The sequence below is a fragment of the Labeo rohita genome, chromosome 6, assembly GCF_022985175.1.
Source record: "Labeo rohita strain BAU-BD-2019 chromosome 6, IGBB_LRoh.1.0, whole genome shotgun sequence".
Taxonomy (NCBI): Eukaryota; Metazoa; Chordata; class Actinopteri; order Cypriniformes; family Cyprinidae; genus Labeo; species Labeo rohita.
The window spans coordinates 30114623-30131547 of record NC_066874.1 but is presented as its reverse complement, the minus strand read 5'-3'; the positions used below and the strand labels follow the sequence as shown (position 1 = coordinate 30131547).

General features: G+C 33.9%; 1 protein-coding gene across 3 annotated transcripts in view; it reads left to right on the top strand.

The window, feature by feature from the left end:
- The window catches only part of ngfb (nerve growth factor b (beta polypeptide)), a 48306-nt gene that overhangs the window by 13029 nt on the left and 18352 nt on the right, over window positions 1-16925 (top strand). For 2 of the 3 annotated variants that reach the window (XM_051112898.1, XM_051112897.1), the window contains one exon: window positions 804-874. In XM_051112898.1, coding sequence (XP_050968855.1) covers window positions 819-874 — 56 coding nt within the window. In that variant the 5' untranslated portion in view covers window positions 804-818. Of the gene's footprint in view, window positions 1-803; window positions 875-13327; window positions 13485-16925 lie in introns of those variants that run through there. The other variant, XM_051112899.1, reaches the window with a different exon arrangement.

The window sequence follows — 16925 nt, the reverse complement described above, 5'->3', positions numbered from 1 at the left end:
AACTCTGGTTCACATTCTCATTATGAATAAAATTATGAACAAACGCTCCTCCTGTAATGTTATTAGAATGTTTGTTTAAAGGTATCTGGTTTTTAATAATGTTCTCAAGATCATTGTTTACACATCATTCATGGAATGTTCATTGAAAGTGTTGAAAACATTTTTAAATGTTGATACTTATTTTAGAATGTTCAGAGAACTTTCAAAAGTAACATTCCATAATTGAAAAATGTTGAACCAAAACTGAAAAAGTTACTAAATTTTACACTAAACTGTGTTATTTTAATATCATTGAATTATTATTATATGTCTTTATTAATTTTGTGAATTAGTTCTTATATTTTAATTTTAGTTAAAGTTTTATTTTGTTGCTTTTTTAATATGTATATTAATTTTTATTTCAGTTTTAGTTATTTTAGAATGTTACATTTAGTACATTAACTAAATGAAGATGAGAAATGTTGCATTAGTTTTTTTAATATGTCATTTTTATTTTATTATTAATAACATTTTAGTTTATTTTATTGTAGTGTTAGTTAATTATAATAACTCTGACACTGTTAATAAAAGTGTTTCAACATCTGACTTCTGAAAGCAGATCAAAAAGTCAAATGTCGAAACTAATAAAGGCTTAAGCCTTATAATCTGAAAATCATTGACTGTATGAATGAGAGAGTATTAAAGCGAAAGACAAAAACTTTTGCTTCATTTATCCAGCCAAGCGGCCTTAGTTTTGCTCTAAAATCCGTGACTTGTGTTGTAAGATTAATTACAAAGGAATTTTCCCCTCCTTTTCTCCCCAGTGACGGAGGAGAACAATGAACAGAGAGGGTTGGATGGACAGATTGGAGAGGAGTGTAAATGACAGTGGGAGGTAAGCCCAAGAGATGACATGGGTCACCACACGTGCAAAAGAAACCTGCTGGATTTCCCATTGTCTAGATGAACAAACTATTGAATTGTTACAAAGTAACAATTATTCATTCATTTTGTATTGTCATTTTTGACTTTTGGTTGTCATAAATATAATCATTTAGTCAGTACATTATCAGTTAAATCAACTGAGGCAGTGCCTGGGGGTCATTGTATTCTTCGGGAACTATGCGCGTTCATATGGAGAGGGTCTTTGTGCTAAATCCTTAAAAGATGGTAGCTTTTTGGATCGCTTCTTGGATTTCAAAGGTGAGAGGGGTCACTTGATCTGCTGGTGCTTATTAGGAGGGGCTTCATGACATGCAATAGCTTAGGAGCCCTTCTGTAGTAAAATATCTGTATAGTGTTTGTGTGTGTGCACATATGCTGTGGGTGGGAATCGTATTTTGGCAAACTTAATCCTCTAACTGGTAATTCGTCTTGAAACTTGGACTTTCCAAATGATAAGCTTTAGATAAATCGGTGGGTTTTTAAGTTGCCAGAGAATTCTAGAACATTAGTTGATATTGCTCATTAGTCAGTTGGATTGGAGAGGTCATTATGAGCATTGCTGTGCTGCTTGCTTTTTCTGTGAAAATTCTTATTAATGTTTCTTGAAGGCCTGAGTTATCTGAGACAATATTTTGGATCCAAATATTTTAATAAATGTTAACAGAAGTAATGAGGCCAAATCCTTGATAGTTCAAATCAATCAATACCTAGAGTCTGGTTTAGATTAGATTTTAATCTAGATTCTATAGATCTAAATCTAAAGTGAACTACTTTAAATTAATATGTAATATTTTATATAATATTTTTTATTTTATTTTATTTTATTGATTTATTTTATTGTATTTTATTCCTCTTTCCTGTTTTTTCCCTGTTGCTTCATTGTAACAGCCCGGCAACCGTGCTTGAAACAGAGTGGATTGTTCACCGCTATTCAAATCCAATTTGCTTTATGCCCTTCCATCATGTTTCACTTATCACCTCGTGTTGACAACTCGTAAGTAGTGAGCAATATAAGCCTGTGATGCGGGCAGACAGGTCTAATCAAATTGTTTCCTGTACATGCTGATGATGTGTGGGCAGATGTTTGTAATGTGGCCTTGTTATTAAAGGTCACCGGAAATCTCTAGAACAGCTGGAAAAATACAATTATCTGAACTGACAAAACAGGTGGAGATATTATCTTTTTATTCCCCAGAAACATCTCCCATACAAGACTTTTCCCACTTGTTTTCTTTCTCAAATTTCTTTAAGCATCCGGAGGGGAAGCATGTTAATTTACCATTCTTTTCACTTTGAGGCTAAACATTAATGTAAAATGTCCGCATGTGTGGATCCACTGTATGAGCGAGTCATTGAATCATTCAGTTGAATCATGCAAAAGAGCTGATTCATTCGGAAGCGAAGCACATGACTGTCTTTATAAGTGAGTCACTGAATGATTCAGACGATCAGTTCAAAAGAGCTAATACATTCAGGAATGAGACAATTGGTTGGAGTCATTGAATCATTCACTCATCTGATTTTTTTCAAAAACATAATCATTCATGAATTAAACTCTTTGTTTTTTTTTTTGAGATTTTTTCCTGGGTGAAGTAAAAACAGAAAGAGTATTGCAATATTGCGTCCAAAATGTAAGGTACTCAGCATTAACCTTTTGTTTATTGAAGTTCTTCTTTTGTTAACATGCTAGATGGACATATTTGACAGTTCTTGGATCTGTCAACTAGGGTTGTCATGATTCCTCGATTCAATTCGAGTATGTGATTAAAAAAAACAAAAACCCCGAAAGTGGCGCATTCCACAGATGAGAATCCATGAAAGACATTATTAGCAGGGTTTGCCAGGTTTTCACAATAAAACCACCCAATTGCTACTCAAAACTAGCCCAAAAGTAGTCCATTCGCAATTTGGGTGGGGGGGTGGGGGGGTGGGGGTGAAATATGCATTCCCTTGGTAAAATTAGCATTCCAGAGGCTAAATATTACATTATTGTGGTCAATTCAACCCAGGGCAACAGTGTTAAAGTAGCCCAATTCCACGGGAAAACTGCAAACTGCAACACTGATTATAAGCCCATTTTCCAAGGCTGCATGTTATATTAAACCCGTTTAGAAATCATAATAAAGCATAATGCTATTGTGAATTCACAAGTGCTCAATTAAATTAAATATGTAAATGCTATGAAGGTTTCATATATGCGCTAAATTATTTACATCAGCGGCTCTGTTAACAGTAAATGCTGCTCCACACAAACAGTTATCAGTTTTATGTGCAAATTGCTGTGGGTTTGGGTTTATTGTAACGTTCATCTGGGAACGCAGTATGTGCCATTTCATCAGATTTGTAAGGTAAATGATTTATAAACCATAGGCAAACACAGGAGAATACATCAATATCTTTCTAAACATGCTAACTGTTCATCACGATTTTAAAACAAAAGCTCAAAGGAAAGGACAGGAAAGGAAAGGATGTGACGTGTGGCCAAGTATAGTAACCCATACTCGGAATTTTGTGGGGCTGCCCCACGGCTGCCCACATGTTTTAATGTCCACATATTCAAAAATAAAAAATAAAAGTTGAAAGAAATGGCCAAATATTAAAGAATAAGTGGACATTTGAACTAAACGTTGATTAGTTAATATTAAACAAGGATTAGATCATGCATAAACTATCGTCAGGCCATTGGCACCCTCTGCAGGCATTTGTGATAATGCATAATCAGGATTTCCAGGTTTTCACAACAAAACCAAATTGCTACTCAGAACTAGCCTAAAAGTAGCCTAATCATGTTCCGAGGGGTAAAAAAGGAATTCCCCTGGTAAAACTAGCATTCCAGGGACTAAATATCACATTATTGGGGATTACTTAAACCCGTGGACATGAAAAACAACCCGCGGCAACAGTGTTAAAGTAGTTCAGTTCTGTGGGAAAACCACAAACTTGGCAGCACTGTGCATAATGTATTAGTTCTATTTTTTATAAGACATTATGTATTTAAACAGTTTTGTTCAATAAAACCATATAATTACTTGCTTTATTTGAACTACGTATTATTGCCTTGTATATCTATTTTAAATCATTTTAAATGCTATTGTTCCCAACAAAAAAATTATTACAATTATCCGATTACTCAGTTACCAAAATAATTGTGTGTGACAGCCCTACTTTCTCAGTTGAACAATTATAAATTGTAACTTGTAAAGCATATAGACATTCGTTTTTTTTTTCTATTTTACTGCCTTGCATCTTGAATTACACTCGAAGACACATTCTGTGTAAAATGCTTTAGTATATGCTGATATGTCAACACACCATGTGATGTGGCTTTCCCTTTAAATAAACAGGAACAACAGCTTTAGAAAACAGTTCATTGACAGATAATAACCCTCATTCAGTCTCATTTTAGCCTAGTTAAAAAATGGGACAAGGAAGATTAAACAATCATCAACACTTCCCTAACAGTTGTTAAAATATCTTCCAGATACTGTATAATAAAGGATATAGCATGACCTGTGTAACGCCATAAACTGAAACACAACCGATTACATTCAATTCTTTTAACAACTCTCAGGCATTCATATGAAAGATAAAGAAATTTCTGTCTGAGAATGTGAAGCACTGAACTCAACAGGAAATAATGCCTACATTGAAGAAAACGAACAAAGGGGCGCCATGTGCAGACGGCGAGAGTGTGAATTAACACTTCTATTATTGTGGCATAAAAATACTGTTCCCCCTCAGGATAAAAATGCAAATTTTGTTCAAACCTCAAACTATGCCACATATTCATATAGAGAAACAGTATAGCTGCCAGTTTTGTTCACATTGAAGGCACTATTCATGTTAAAGGTCACTGCGTACTTAATGTGCTGAAAAATGCATTTTAAATGCGGATTTAATATAATAAAGAGAACATCCATCTCTAACAGCTGTGAAAAAATAGAATCAGTTGCATCTAGTCTATATGAAATTGTCTAATATGTTCTCGGTTTTCTAAATGTTTTCTTTTGTGTTCCACAGAAGAAGGAAAGTCAGTTTTGGAGCAACATGAGGATGAGTAAATGATGACAGAATTTTTATTTTTTAATGAACTGTCCCTTTGAAGCTGAAGTGTGTAAACATTATAAATACTCATCTTTCGTCCACTGTTCAACAAACAGCCTCAAAGTAGGTATGCTGGTCTAAAACAAACAGAGCAATGAAAAACTACACACTTCAGCTTTAATACTGTAATGCCATCATAGTGTAAATGATGATAGTGTAAAAAGATCCCTTCGGCTTAATGGCTGAAGATAAATTCTTCAGCATTCTCCAGAAGATTATATGGTTATTAAAACTTGTCTGTTAGTGTCTAAGGTGAAAATGTTGTAAGCATTTGAACAAAAAGAGTCTGATGGATCAGATAAGTATGCTCTGTTTTGTGGTCTGTTAATAATCTATGTCAACATGAAGAGTTTTTTTTTTTTTTTTACCGAGCGGTTCACACAGATTTCTAGTCATTATCACAATCATGGTGCTAAAGCCGTGTTTTTTGGCAGTTTCTCACTGACGTAATAAGCCGAACATGTTCAAAGTCAATATTTTCAAAGAGGCGGTTGTCTGTTCCAGAGAACATAAAATGGCGGGAATTTGTGCATTTCTGTCCACGTTGTTGTCTGGGAACTGAAAATCCAGCATGGAAATCGACCTTTACATCTGACACAACACTGATACTGTCTTTCCATGTGGCTGGAGCGAAATGATGTCCGTCCTGATGGCTCAAGGAGAAGGTCAAAAGGTCTTCTGGCAGCAGATTCTGGGGCTTCGCAGTCTGAATTCCTTCATTCTGACTGTATGGCAGTCTTGAGAATCTGCAGAGATGAGGAGACTTTCTTCTCATCTTATGAGCAACACTTGGCTCACGTTCGCGTAAAGAGGAAATGACTTTTCCTAGCCACTCTTCATCTCAAGTGCAGAATGGGGGGGTGGGTGCATAAGTTCAGCTCTCGAGTGCATAAGTTCATTATTGTTCACACTGCTGTGTGTTTGAGTTACATAAATGGTATTGTTGAGATCAGTATGCTGCTGCAGTACATCTGTGTGATTTTCCAATTATGGATCCCTTTTCTGTGTTGTCACAGGGAGTGCATTTGCATGTAATGTATAACAGAATGCCGACAGCCATAAGGAATGCATTTACATGAGACTTTGAAGTCATCGTGTTTTTATCTCCAGTTTTGATGTCAAAACTTATTGAATTCAGTTTTTGTGAAATTAGTTGAAGTCAAAAGTTGCAGAATCTGCAAAATAAGAGGGATCATACAAAATGCGTGTTATTTTATTTTTTATTTAGTACTGACCTGAATAAGATATGTCATATAAAAGACATTTACATATAGTCCACAAGAGAAAATAACAGCTGAATTTAAAAAACAAATGACCCCATTCGAAAGTTTACATACACTTGATTCTTAATACTGTGTTGTTACCTGAATTTCTTTTTTTTTTTTTTTTTGGTGTGTGGTGTGTTTTGTTTAGTGATAGTTGTTCATGAGTCCCTTGTTTGTCCTAAACAGTTAAACTGCCTGCTGTCCTTTATGACAATGAACAATGACTGTATAATTTGAGATGCATCTTTTCACACTGAGGATAACTGGGGGACTCATATGCATCTATTACAGAAGGTTCAAACACTCACTGATGCTCCAGAAGGAAACACAATGCATTAAGAGCCGGGGGGTGAAAACTTTTTGAATTTGAAGGTCAGGGTACATTTAACCTATTTGTTTTCTGGGAAACATGCAAGTATCTTCTGTAGCTTCTGAAGGGCAGTACTAAACGAACAAAATCAGATATTTAGGCAAAATAAGAAAAATGTATACGTCTAAGTACTATTCAAAAGTTTACACCCCCGGCTCTTAATGCATTGTGTGCATCTGGAGTATCAGTGTGCGTTTTTAACCTTCTGTAATAGTTGCTGAGTCCCTCAGTTGTCCTCAGTTTGAAAAGATGGATCTCAAAATCATACAGTCATTGTTGGAAAGGGTTCAAATACACAAAAATGCTGAAAAACCAAAGAGTTTGTGGGACCATTGGGATTTTTCTGAAGAACAGTGGGCAGTTTCACTGTTCAGGACAAGCGAGGGATCACAAACAACAACAACAACAACAACAACAAAACAACATACAAAATGTGTATCATTCAGTTAACAACACAGTATTAAGAATCGAGTGTATGTAAACTTTTGAACTGGGTCATTTTTATAGTTAAACTATTATTTTCTCTTATTTATTTTCCATAGTCATGAAACCAAGTCTCTCATATTGATCTTTCTCTTCTATTTTTGTCAGTTCTTGCCTCTCTTCTTTCAGTGCCATCAGGTTTGTTTGTCCCTCAGGATCTTCATGAATGCTTCTTCAATCCTCACGTCTTCATTCTCCTCGTTAATAAATGCCATCTTTACAATAGCATGTCACATGGATCTCAGTTGCTTCTCTTGTGGACTATATGTAAATGTCTTTTATGTGAAATACCTTATTCAGGTCAGTACTAAATAAAAAATAACATGCATTTTGTATGATCCCTCTTTTAATCAAATAATTAACATTTTGCAGATTCTGCAGGGTGTATGTAAACTTTTGACTTCAACTGTATATGTATAAAATTGAGAAATTTATAATAAATATAGAAATTTCTATAAATGTTTAAGATTTTATTAATTTCCATGATTTTTTCTTGGTCTAAAAAGCATACTTTTTAAAATTCCCTCATATGTCCCAGCTTAAGTGGTTCTCACATCTTGCAGTCTGCACTTTTCACGCCTGCATTTTTACATTATTTTTATTCCTTCTCCCTTTTTTCTTCGCTGTGTACTACTACTGTACCGCCTTTGAAGTCTTTGAAGATATTAATCCTCCTTTCATGCTTGATTTAAAATCCTTACTGATTATTTTCACGAAAGAAATTCAAACAAGCGAGGAATTTATTTTTTCATCCACTCTGGGTGTATTTTTGAGGGGGGAAATTAATAGGAAATGATCTTGTAATTCTTTTCATCTGACTGGAAGACAAAGGTGCTTGGTAAATGCGAACAGATTGCGTCCATGCAAAAGGTCTGTTTGCACTTATTCCCCAAAACTGTGAAAGTTGAGCCGCTTCCTACATATCACATAATACGTGCAGAAAAAAGAGATGTGGCTATGGAGATCCATATACGTGACGCAAGGCGATTTGCCTTTGTTAGAGGTATGTTCAGTATGTTCCTATCCAGTTACTTATTTCACACTCCTCTAAAGACATCTGATGACATTTACAGATCAAATGGCAATAACTGGAATTAATAGATGACACAAACCCTGAAAATTTGTTAAGCACAATAGCCTTGATTACTGATATCAACCAATTTAAATGGCAATAATACACATTTACCTCCACCTATCTGTTCCTCAGGTGTTTTTTTTTAATAGTTGCATTTAATTATGAAGAAAAGAATAGTTTGTTCCTGGCCTGAACAGGATGTTCAATACTTTGTTGAACATCAATACTTGAAAATAAGCACCTTATAGGTATACTTTACCTAAAAATGAAAATCCTCTTATTGTTTACTCACCTTCATGTCAATCCATCTCGTTTCTTTTCATTGCGGAACATGAAAGATGATATTTTAAACAATCATTCAGCGGTTTTTGTCATTGAGATCCAAAAGAAAGTCATACAGGTTTGGAATAACATGAGAGTGTGTAAATGATTGGGTGAACTATTCCTTTAAACCAGCCTAAACTTGTTTGCTGGCCTTAACTGCTCTGACTGGTCTTTTAGAAGGATTTTACATCGGCTAAGACCAACAAATCAGCTGGTTTAATTTTTGTTGCTTCCTTTACAGTAAATGTCGGTTGGATAGTCTTCTGGATATTTCTTGGCCAGAATGAGCTTATAGGTCATCCAGATGTGACCAGAAAAACTAGCTCAGGAGTAATATGATTAAGATGTTAAAACCTAGACGCAATTTCCCACTTCGGTTTTGTCCTATTAGTCAGCACGTATTTTGTATGCTGTCTGTTGTCATGCTTATTGAATGTAATCCAATTGCTCAAGACTATCTTCCAGACTCTTACTTTTCTTTCCCTGCTGTTTTTGTTTGAAAACAACAGAGAAACAAGAGTCCTGAGCCCATGCCAACACCAACCAGAAACAATACTGTTTGGAATGCCGTGGCCTGCAAACCTCAAAAATTACATTTACACAGTTGCATATGACCTGGAGGGTTTTACTTGATTGCGTGCCCGCAAACACGACAATTTCCTATCACGTATAGCCTTAAATCTCTTTTATGCCGCAAGCAGCATCAGCACCCTTTGAGGAAATTTTATAGACTGTGATATGCTTTGATTTTGACATCATTATGCGTCACCTCATGTGACCTTGTACATCTGTACAGTTTGCGGGAATCCATTACTCCATCTCTACCAATGAAAAGTGAGACCTTTGTATAACACCCTGAAGAAAAAAAACAGAGTAGAAGTGTCATGTATTTGTTTGACAAACACAAACAACAAGCTGGCAATGACCTCCATCCTCCAGCGTAAAACTGAGCTGTTACTTTTATTAGCTGGGCACTTGCCAAGACAAGCATCATTATTATTTCTAATAGTCGAACGTGTTGTTAACTGACAAGTTGTTTAACTGGCAAATTGTTTCCTGTACCTCTGTTTCTCTTGCTTTGAAATTGAGTGTTTTAGAGAGTGTTGCAATTCAGTCATCGGATGGAAAAACACATGTTTGTGCCTCTTTGATTGGCCCCTAAATGTAAACAAGCGTGTGTTGCTGGGCAGCGTCATCGCCGTGCAAATGAGGCTTGACGAATCTGGATATTGCAAAATGGCATTGAACTAACAAGGACTGACTTGCACTGGAATGCTTTGGCTAATGTGCGTTTGTTATAGAAATCCCATTATAATTATGTTTTGTTTTTTTGGAATTACCTCAGGATGTAGCAAAGACTTTGGAAATCCTGTGCAAGTACCCCTCTGAGTCTCTACGTCACAAGAGCATTTTTAATTTAAGCAGTATTACAGGAGTTGCATTTGTACAACGGAAACTAATATCAACCGCTATTTTGTTATAAAAACACAAACTGTAAATGGAATTCCATACTGAACTATATTCAGAGACAAGCAACATCTGTTAACAAATGTTACGTTATTTGGAAAAGGGGGTATACTAAAATATCAATGGCTATAAATGGATTGGAATTGTAGTTATAAATAGGATTTTTTCTGTTTTATACTCTTAATATTAATGTTGACATCTCTGAGGTCGTCTGGTCTATCACTGGGTTTGTGACTGCTGGCGTCATGTGTGAAATTCCAGTGATTGCTGTTGTGACTTTGTGTTGTTTCGGTCTTCAGCTTGCTATTTTAAGAGGTTGACATATGCGCTCTTTGCAATCCTTCTTCAACAAACACAAATCAAAGGGTTACGACTAGTTGAGTCACTCTTAAGTAGACTTATGCAGACTCTAAAGTCCATTTCAAACAATATGAGACAGGTTCTGTCAAGAAGTCTTAGTCATTAGCTCATGCTGTGTGCTATGATGACATATAAATGTATGAACCGTCATCCCTGGTGAAAAAAACAGCATATGCTGGTAGGTATGTTTTGATGCTGGGATGCCGGTTAGGTATGTTTTGATGCTGGTTTAAGCTGGTCCTTAGCTGGTTTAAGATGGTCCTTTTCTGGTTTATGCTGGTCATGTTGCTGGTCAAGGACCAGCTTAAACCAGCATCAAAACATACCTACCAGCATATGCTGTTTTTTTCACCAGGGATACTTTAAACTGTTTAACGTGCTTGAATTATATTTATTATTGAGACACTTTTCTATTAAATAATATTAACTAAATGTGGAGACCCTCCACCTGCTGAATTGTGATGCACTTATGGCTGGTTCTTTGATACAACACTGAGTAACACTTTAGAATAGGGAACACATACTCACTATTAACTAAGAGTTTGCTCCTAATTTGCTGCTAATTAACAGTTAGTAAGGTAGTTGCTAAGTTTAGGGATCTCAAATATTCTCATGCAGAATAAGACATTAATATGTACTCTTTAAGTACTAATAAACAGCCAGTATGCTAGTAATATACATATATAAATTTAGACAAGAGTTCTTTGTGGTTCTTACAGTAAATCTGATTGGCTGAGAGCCTTTCCCAGCGGTGTGATATTCTGGTGATAACAGAGCTCCAACCGCTTCACCGTTTGTGTCACTCCAGCTGGGCAGACGCCCAAACCCACTTTAATTTTATAAATAATATTTTTTTTTGTCACAGAATATGATTAAAAATTTTTTTTAGGTGAGAATGTACTTTTTTAGTCTTCAAATATGCGGTTTGTTAATAAAGATAACATCTATTTGAAAATTTGCTTCAGTGTTTTTGGAGCTTCAGTACCCTGATGTGAGCTTTAGGGCATCAGTGGCCGTTCAGTGTTTTTTTTTTTCCTTTTAAATAATGACTCAGTTTATAGGATCTAATGACCAATTTCACAATCCAGTTATATGTAAAAGCCCTACATTTTTCTCCTTGAATATTTTGTTGTACTCAGAAACTGGATATAGCAAAATAAAATGGCTAGTTGTTGAGACTTAAAAAATAATTTTCATAGCATTCAAGTTTAAATGCATTTCTTTATGGCATGGCATATCATAATTAGGAGACTTGCAATACAGCACAGAAGTTGGAAAAACTATTTTTTGTTCTTTTTGTGTTGTAGTGTTACATGGAAAAGAGCAGCATGGACTTTCCATAAAACATCTCAGAAGAAAATATAAAATAAAACAATACAATAAAAAACAATAAAAAACAGTAATATCTGATACAAAAAAGTAATATCAAAATTCGGATTTTTTTTCTTACAGTTTGAAGATTAAAGATTAATTCAGATTTTTATAAAATCTACTAGTTTAAATCTCATAATTCTGACTTTTTCATTTTAGAATATCCTGTTTAAATCTCAAATTTTCAACTTTTTTTTCTCAGAATTACCCATTTAAATATCATAATTCTGACTTTTTTATTTTAGAATTACCTTTTTCAATCTCATAATTCTGACATTTTTGTTTTAGAAATACCAGTTTAGATCTCATAATTCTGACTTTTTTATTTCAGAGTTACCTGTTCAAAATCTCATAATTTTGACATTTATTCTTAGAAATACCAGTTTAAATCTCATAATTCTGACTATTTTATTTTTAAATTACCTGTTTAAATCTCATAATTTTGACATTTATTCTTAGAAATATCAGTTTAAATCTCATAATTCTGACTATTTTATTTTTAAATTACCTGTTTAAATCTCATAATTCTGACATTTTTTTTCTTAGAAATACCAGTTTAAATCTCATAATTGTGAAATTTTTGTTTTAGAAATACCAGTTTAAATATCATAATTCTGACTTTTTTTTAAATTAGCAGAGTTATTATTATTATTCAGAGTTACCTGTTTAAATCTCACAATTTCAACTTTTTTCTCAGAAATACCAGTTTAAATCTCATAATTCTGATTTTTTTTATTTCAGAATTACCTGTTTAAATCTCATAATTTAAACTTTTTTTCTCAAAAATATATAATATCAAAATTCAGATTTTTTTCTTACAGTTTGAGTTCATATCTTAAAATTTGGACATTATTTCAGAATTTTGACATATAAATTAAAGATTAATTCAGAATTTTATAAAAACTAAAGAAAAACCAGTTTAAATCTCATAATTCTGACTATTTTATTTTTAAATTACCTGTTCAAATCCCATAATTCTGACATTTTTTCTCAGAATTACCACTTTAAATCTCATAATTCTGACTTTTTTTGTTTTTCCAAAATTACCTGTTTAAATCTTATAATTTCAACTTTTTTCTCAGAAATATATAATATCAAAATTCTGATTTTTTTTTCTCACAGTTTGAGTTCATATCTCAAAATTTTAAGAATTACCTGTTTGAATCCCATACTTCTGACATTTTTTTCAGAATTACCTGTTTAAATCTCACAATTTTTTTCTCAGAATTACCAGTTTAAACTTTGTTTATACTAAAACTGACTTGGTATTACCCATTTAAATCTCATAATTCTGACTTTTTTCTTAGAATTATCAGTATAAATGTCATAATTCTGACTTTTTTTTTCCTAAAAATTGAGTTTATATTTCACAATTCTAGAGATAAAAATTTACATTTACCTTTTTATTTATTTTGTAGCAGAAACAGGCTCCCATACCTTTAAGAAGTGAAAATGACTTTCTTCCCATTGTAAACTAAAGCCTGAACCTGTCAGGTTTTAGGACCTGTGGCTTCCCTGTCCACAGAGGAGGCACTAAGACAGGGGACTTCTGGCTCTAACTACCACAGCAATCAATTTCTCAACAACAGGAGCTGCTTCGGACTGGGTGACAAGAGCATTCTGTTTCCCCATTCAGGATTAAGCATTGGAGCAAAAGTGGAATACTGATCCATAAATACAATTAAGGCATCATCTGTTAAACTTTCTGAAGGGATAGAGAGTGAAGAAGAGGAGGAGAGAGGTAGGACAGTTTGATAACACATGCATGCCTTTAATACTTTCACTTTACGAGTGTAGTTGTGTCTATAAATTTTGTACTTTGTGCCCATAAAAAGGCTAAAACAAACTTGATTTTATGATTTTATTAAACCTTGATCCAGTTTTAAGTTATAGACTTAAACCCTGACCTGGACTGATTTTTTTTTTTTTTTTTTTTTTTTTTTTTTTTTTTTTAATTCTTTTGCATAATTTTTTCTTGTTTTTGTCAAATTTTCTATTCCTCTCTCTTTTCTGTATGTACACAGAATCAGTGCAATCTTTAGAACCAAAGTTTATGCATGTAATAGGCGAGTTTATGACAATACCTATAGGAGTAACTTAGTTTGCAGTCTTCAGGGCAACCAACAATCCCATTAGTCCTGTCTTTGGGGGGCTTAAAGGGTCTCCCCTCCCTTTAAACTTCAGGATCATCAGGTTACCATTGCGATACGGGTCATAGCAGCACTTTCAGCTGCAGCACACATGCACAAACCTCTACTCACACATGACTCATATTACCTCCAGTCATATACTACTGAGGATGTAGCATCAGGTCAGACATACCTTCCATATTTTTCATATCATGAAAGTGCACAAACTTTCATCGCTCTGCTGTTTTTTTTTTTTGTAATCATTTTTCTCTGTTGTAAGGCAGACGTGACTAGCCATCTCAGTTACCTGCATCACTCATTACTGATTCATGAGTACCAGTCATTACAAGGCATAATATGCGTGGTACAGTATACACATGGAAGCCATGAAAGGCAGCCTTTGACATTAGCATTCTTGTAAGGCACGCTTTAACTTTTTGTACGGACGGTGCAGCTTGCATACGTAAAACGGCATAAAAAGGCAAAATAATTTTGAAGTGTAAAATTATGAGGTGTTTTATACCTCTATGTTTTTTCCTCACATCATTCCAAGCTCCTTTTAACTTCTCTTTCTTCCGCGGAACAACAAAAGGTACTTTTATAATGAACGGGAACTGGGGTTTGTGAGCTTCAAAAAGGAAAAGCACCATAAATGTATCATAAAAAAATCATAAGTCATCCAGTAGACTTGTGTGCTATATTTAAAGTCATTAGAAAGCTTTGTGTGATAAACAGACTAAAATTGAAACCAGTATTGACTCAGTATTGAATTAGATATCACACAAAACTATTGTATAACTTTAGAAGACTTTTTAGTATAGCGCACTAGTCATGCAGCACGGACTACTTATGTGGTACTTTTTACTTGCATTTTATTAAATGTAGTGATCTGGATGATCTTCACCTTTTGTGTCCCACAGAGGTTTGGAATGGCGTGAGGTAAGGGTCGTTTTTGAGTGAACTATCCCTTTAAATATTTACTGTAAGTCTCTCAACTAACTTACATTTCACGCTGTTTAACCAGATGTTTATTCAGGTCAATTACCACAGAAAGCCAGGTTCATGGACCATGATGTTCTCCAGACACCTGACACACTTTCAGCTTCAAACTTTGAACACATCAGGTTGTCTTTTGCCCTTTAATGATGATCCAAGTTCTTGTGCCATTTCTCTTTTAGAAAGGACAGTGTTTTGATAGGAGAAGGTGATCCGCTCACAGCCAAGTGATATGTACTATTGGCCTACTCAACAGGCTTTTCAAGTGGTCTGTACTACTGGCCTACTCAACAGGCTTTTTAAGGCTACCAGGCCGAGTACACACACGCTTTAGGAGTGAGAACAGGAATGAAATGCAATTAAAAGTAAATTATTGTTCTGTGTGTGTACAAAATACAGGTGTTGCAGCTTGAATTTGACAGTTTGGTGTTTCTAAGTTGTAAACAAGAAACATAGATGGGAAATATTAACAATATTGGCTGTTGGCTAACAATATTGGCTTTTAAAGCACTATTAGATCATTAAGAGACACTACTGTTCATATATATATATATATATATATGTATATATATATATACATATATATACTTTATTTACCAGGGATGTAATCAATTAACCAAAAGTGATAGTAAAGACTTTAAATTGTTACAAACATTTTCTGATCAATAAAAGCTGTTGTTTTGAACTTTCTATTCATCAAAGAATCCTGAAAAATGCTTCTGATTTCTGAAGGATCATGTGACACTGAAGAGTGGAGTAATGATACTGAAAATTCAGTTTTGCATTACAGGAATAAATTACATTTTAAAGTATAGTAAAATAGGAAACAGTTATTTTAAATCGTAATAATATTTAACTATTTTACTGCATTCTTGATTACATATATGCAGCCTTGTTAAGCACGTAAGACTTATTTAAAAAACATTTTAAAAATGCATTAATATTTAACCTTTTTTTCAGTATTTTTGATTAAATAGAAATAGGAAGCAGTTATTTTAAATTGCAATAATATTTTACAATTTAACTGCATTTTTGATTACATCATTGCAGCCTTTAGGATAAGAGACTTAGTTTAAAAACGTTTAAAAAATGCGAACTAATGTTTTTGATTAAATATAAGTAAAATATATTTTAAAATAGGAAACAGTTATTTTAAATTGTGATAATGTTTCATAATTTTACTGCATTTTTGATTACATCAATGCAGCCTTGTTAAGCATAAGAGACTTATTTAAAAAACATTAAAAACTGCATTCATATTTCCATTTTTTTTGTATTTTTAATTAAATAGAAATAAAATATATTTTAAAATAAGAAACACATTTTAAATTGCAATAATATTTCACAATATTGCTGTTTTTGCTGTATTTTTGAACAAATAATGTAACCTTGGTGAGAAACTTTAAGAAACAAAATATTACCGACCCCAACCTTTTGGATGATACTTTATAATATTGTCCTGCAATATCAAACTGGTCTATTTTTTGTTATTGTTTTAACTTTTTTTTTTAACAGAATTTTTTCAGAATTTAATGATTTTTTTATTTTTATAAAGGACCAATTTAGGTTATGACGTGTCTGCCAGTTTTGTAAATTGAACTCTGCGTAGTACAGAATGAAATTAAATACTCTAAGGACAAAGTGACAACCATAATTAGCTGCGATGTATATGTGGACATTGTAAAATCAAAAGCTGCTTCTCAATTTCTGTCCGTATGCTTTGAAATGTTTATTGGGGCCCGTCAGGTATTTTAAAATTGGCTGTAACTTTCAAATTTCAACATCTGCCAACACATTCTCGCAAAAGGAAAAAATTTCCATTTGGCTTGAAATTCAAGAACTGAACAAAGGGGGAAAACTTGACTCGCTGTCGTGCCACAGACCCTCACAAGACATCACTCTCTTTGGGATTTTTAGTCCACCTGCCCCCTTTCCCACAAGCATCTGAGGCTTTTTCGGAGGGGTTTATGGTGTCAGCCTTGAGGGGGTTATTGGTGATGACCCTGGGCCTTCCTCCTTTGAGCCAGGGATTACCTGAAGAATAACAAGAGAAATGG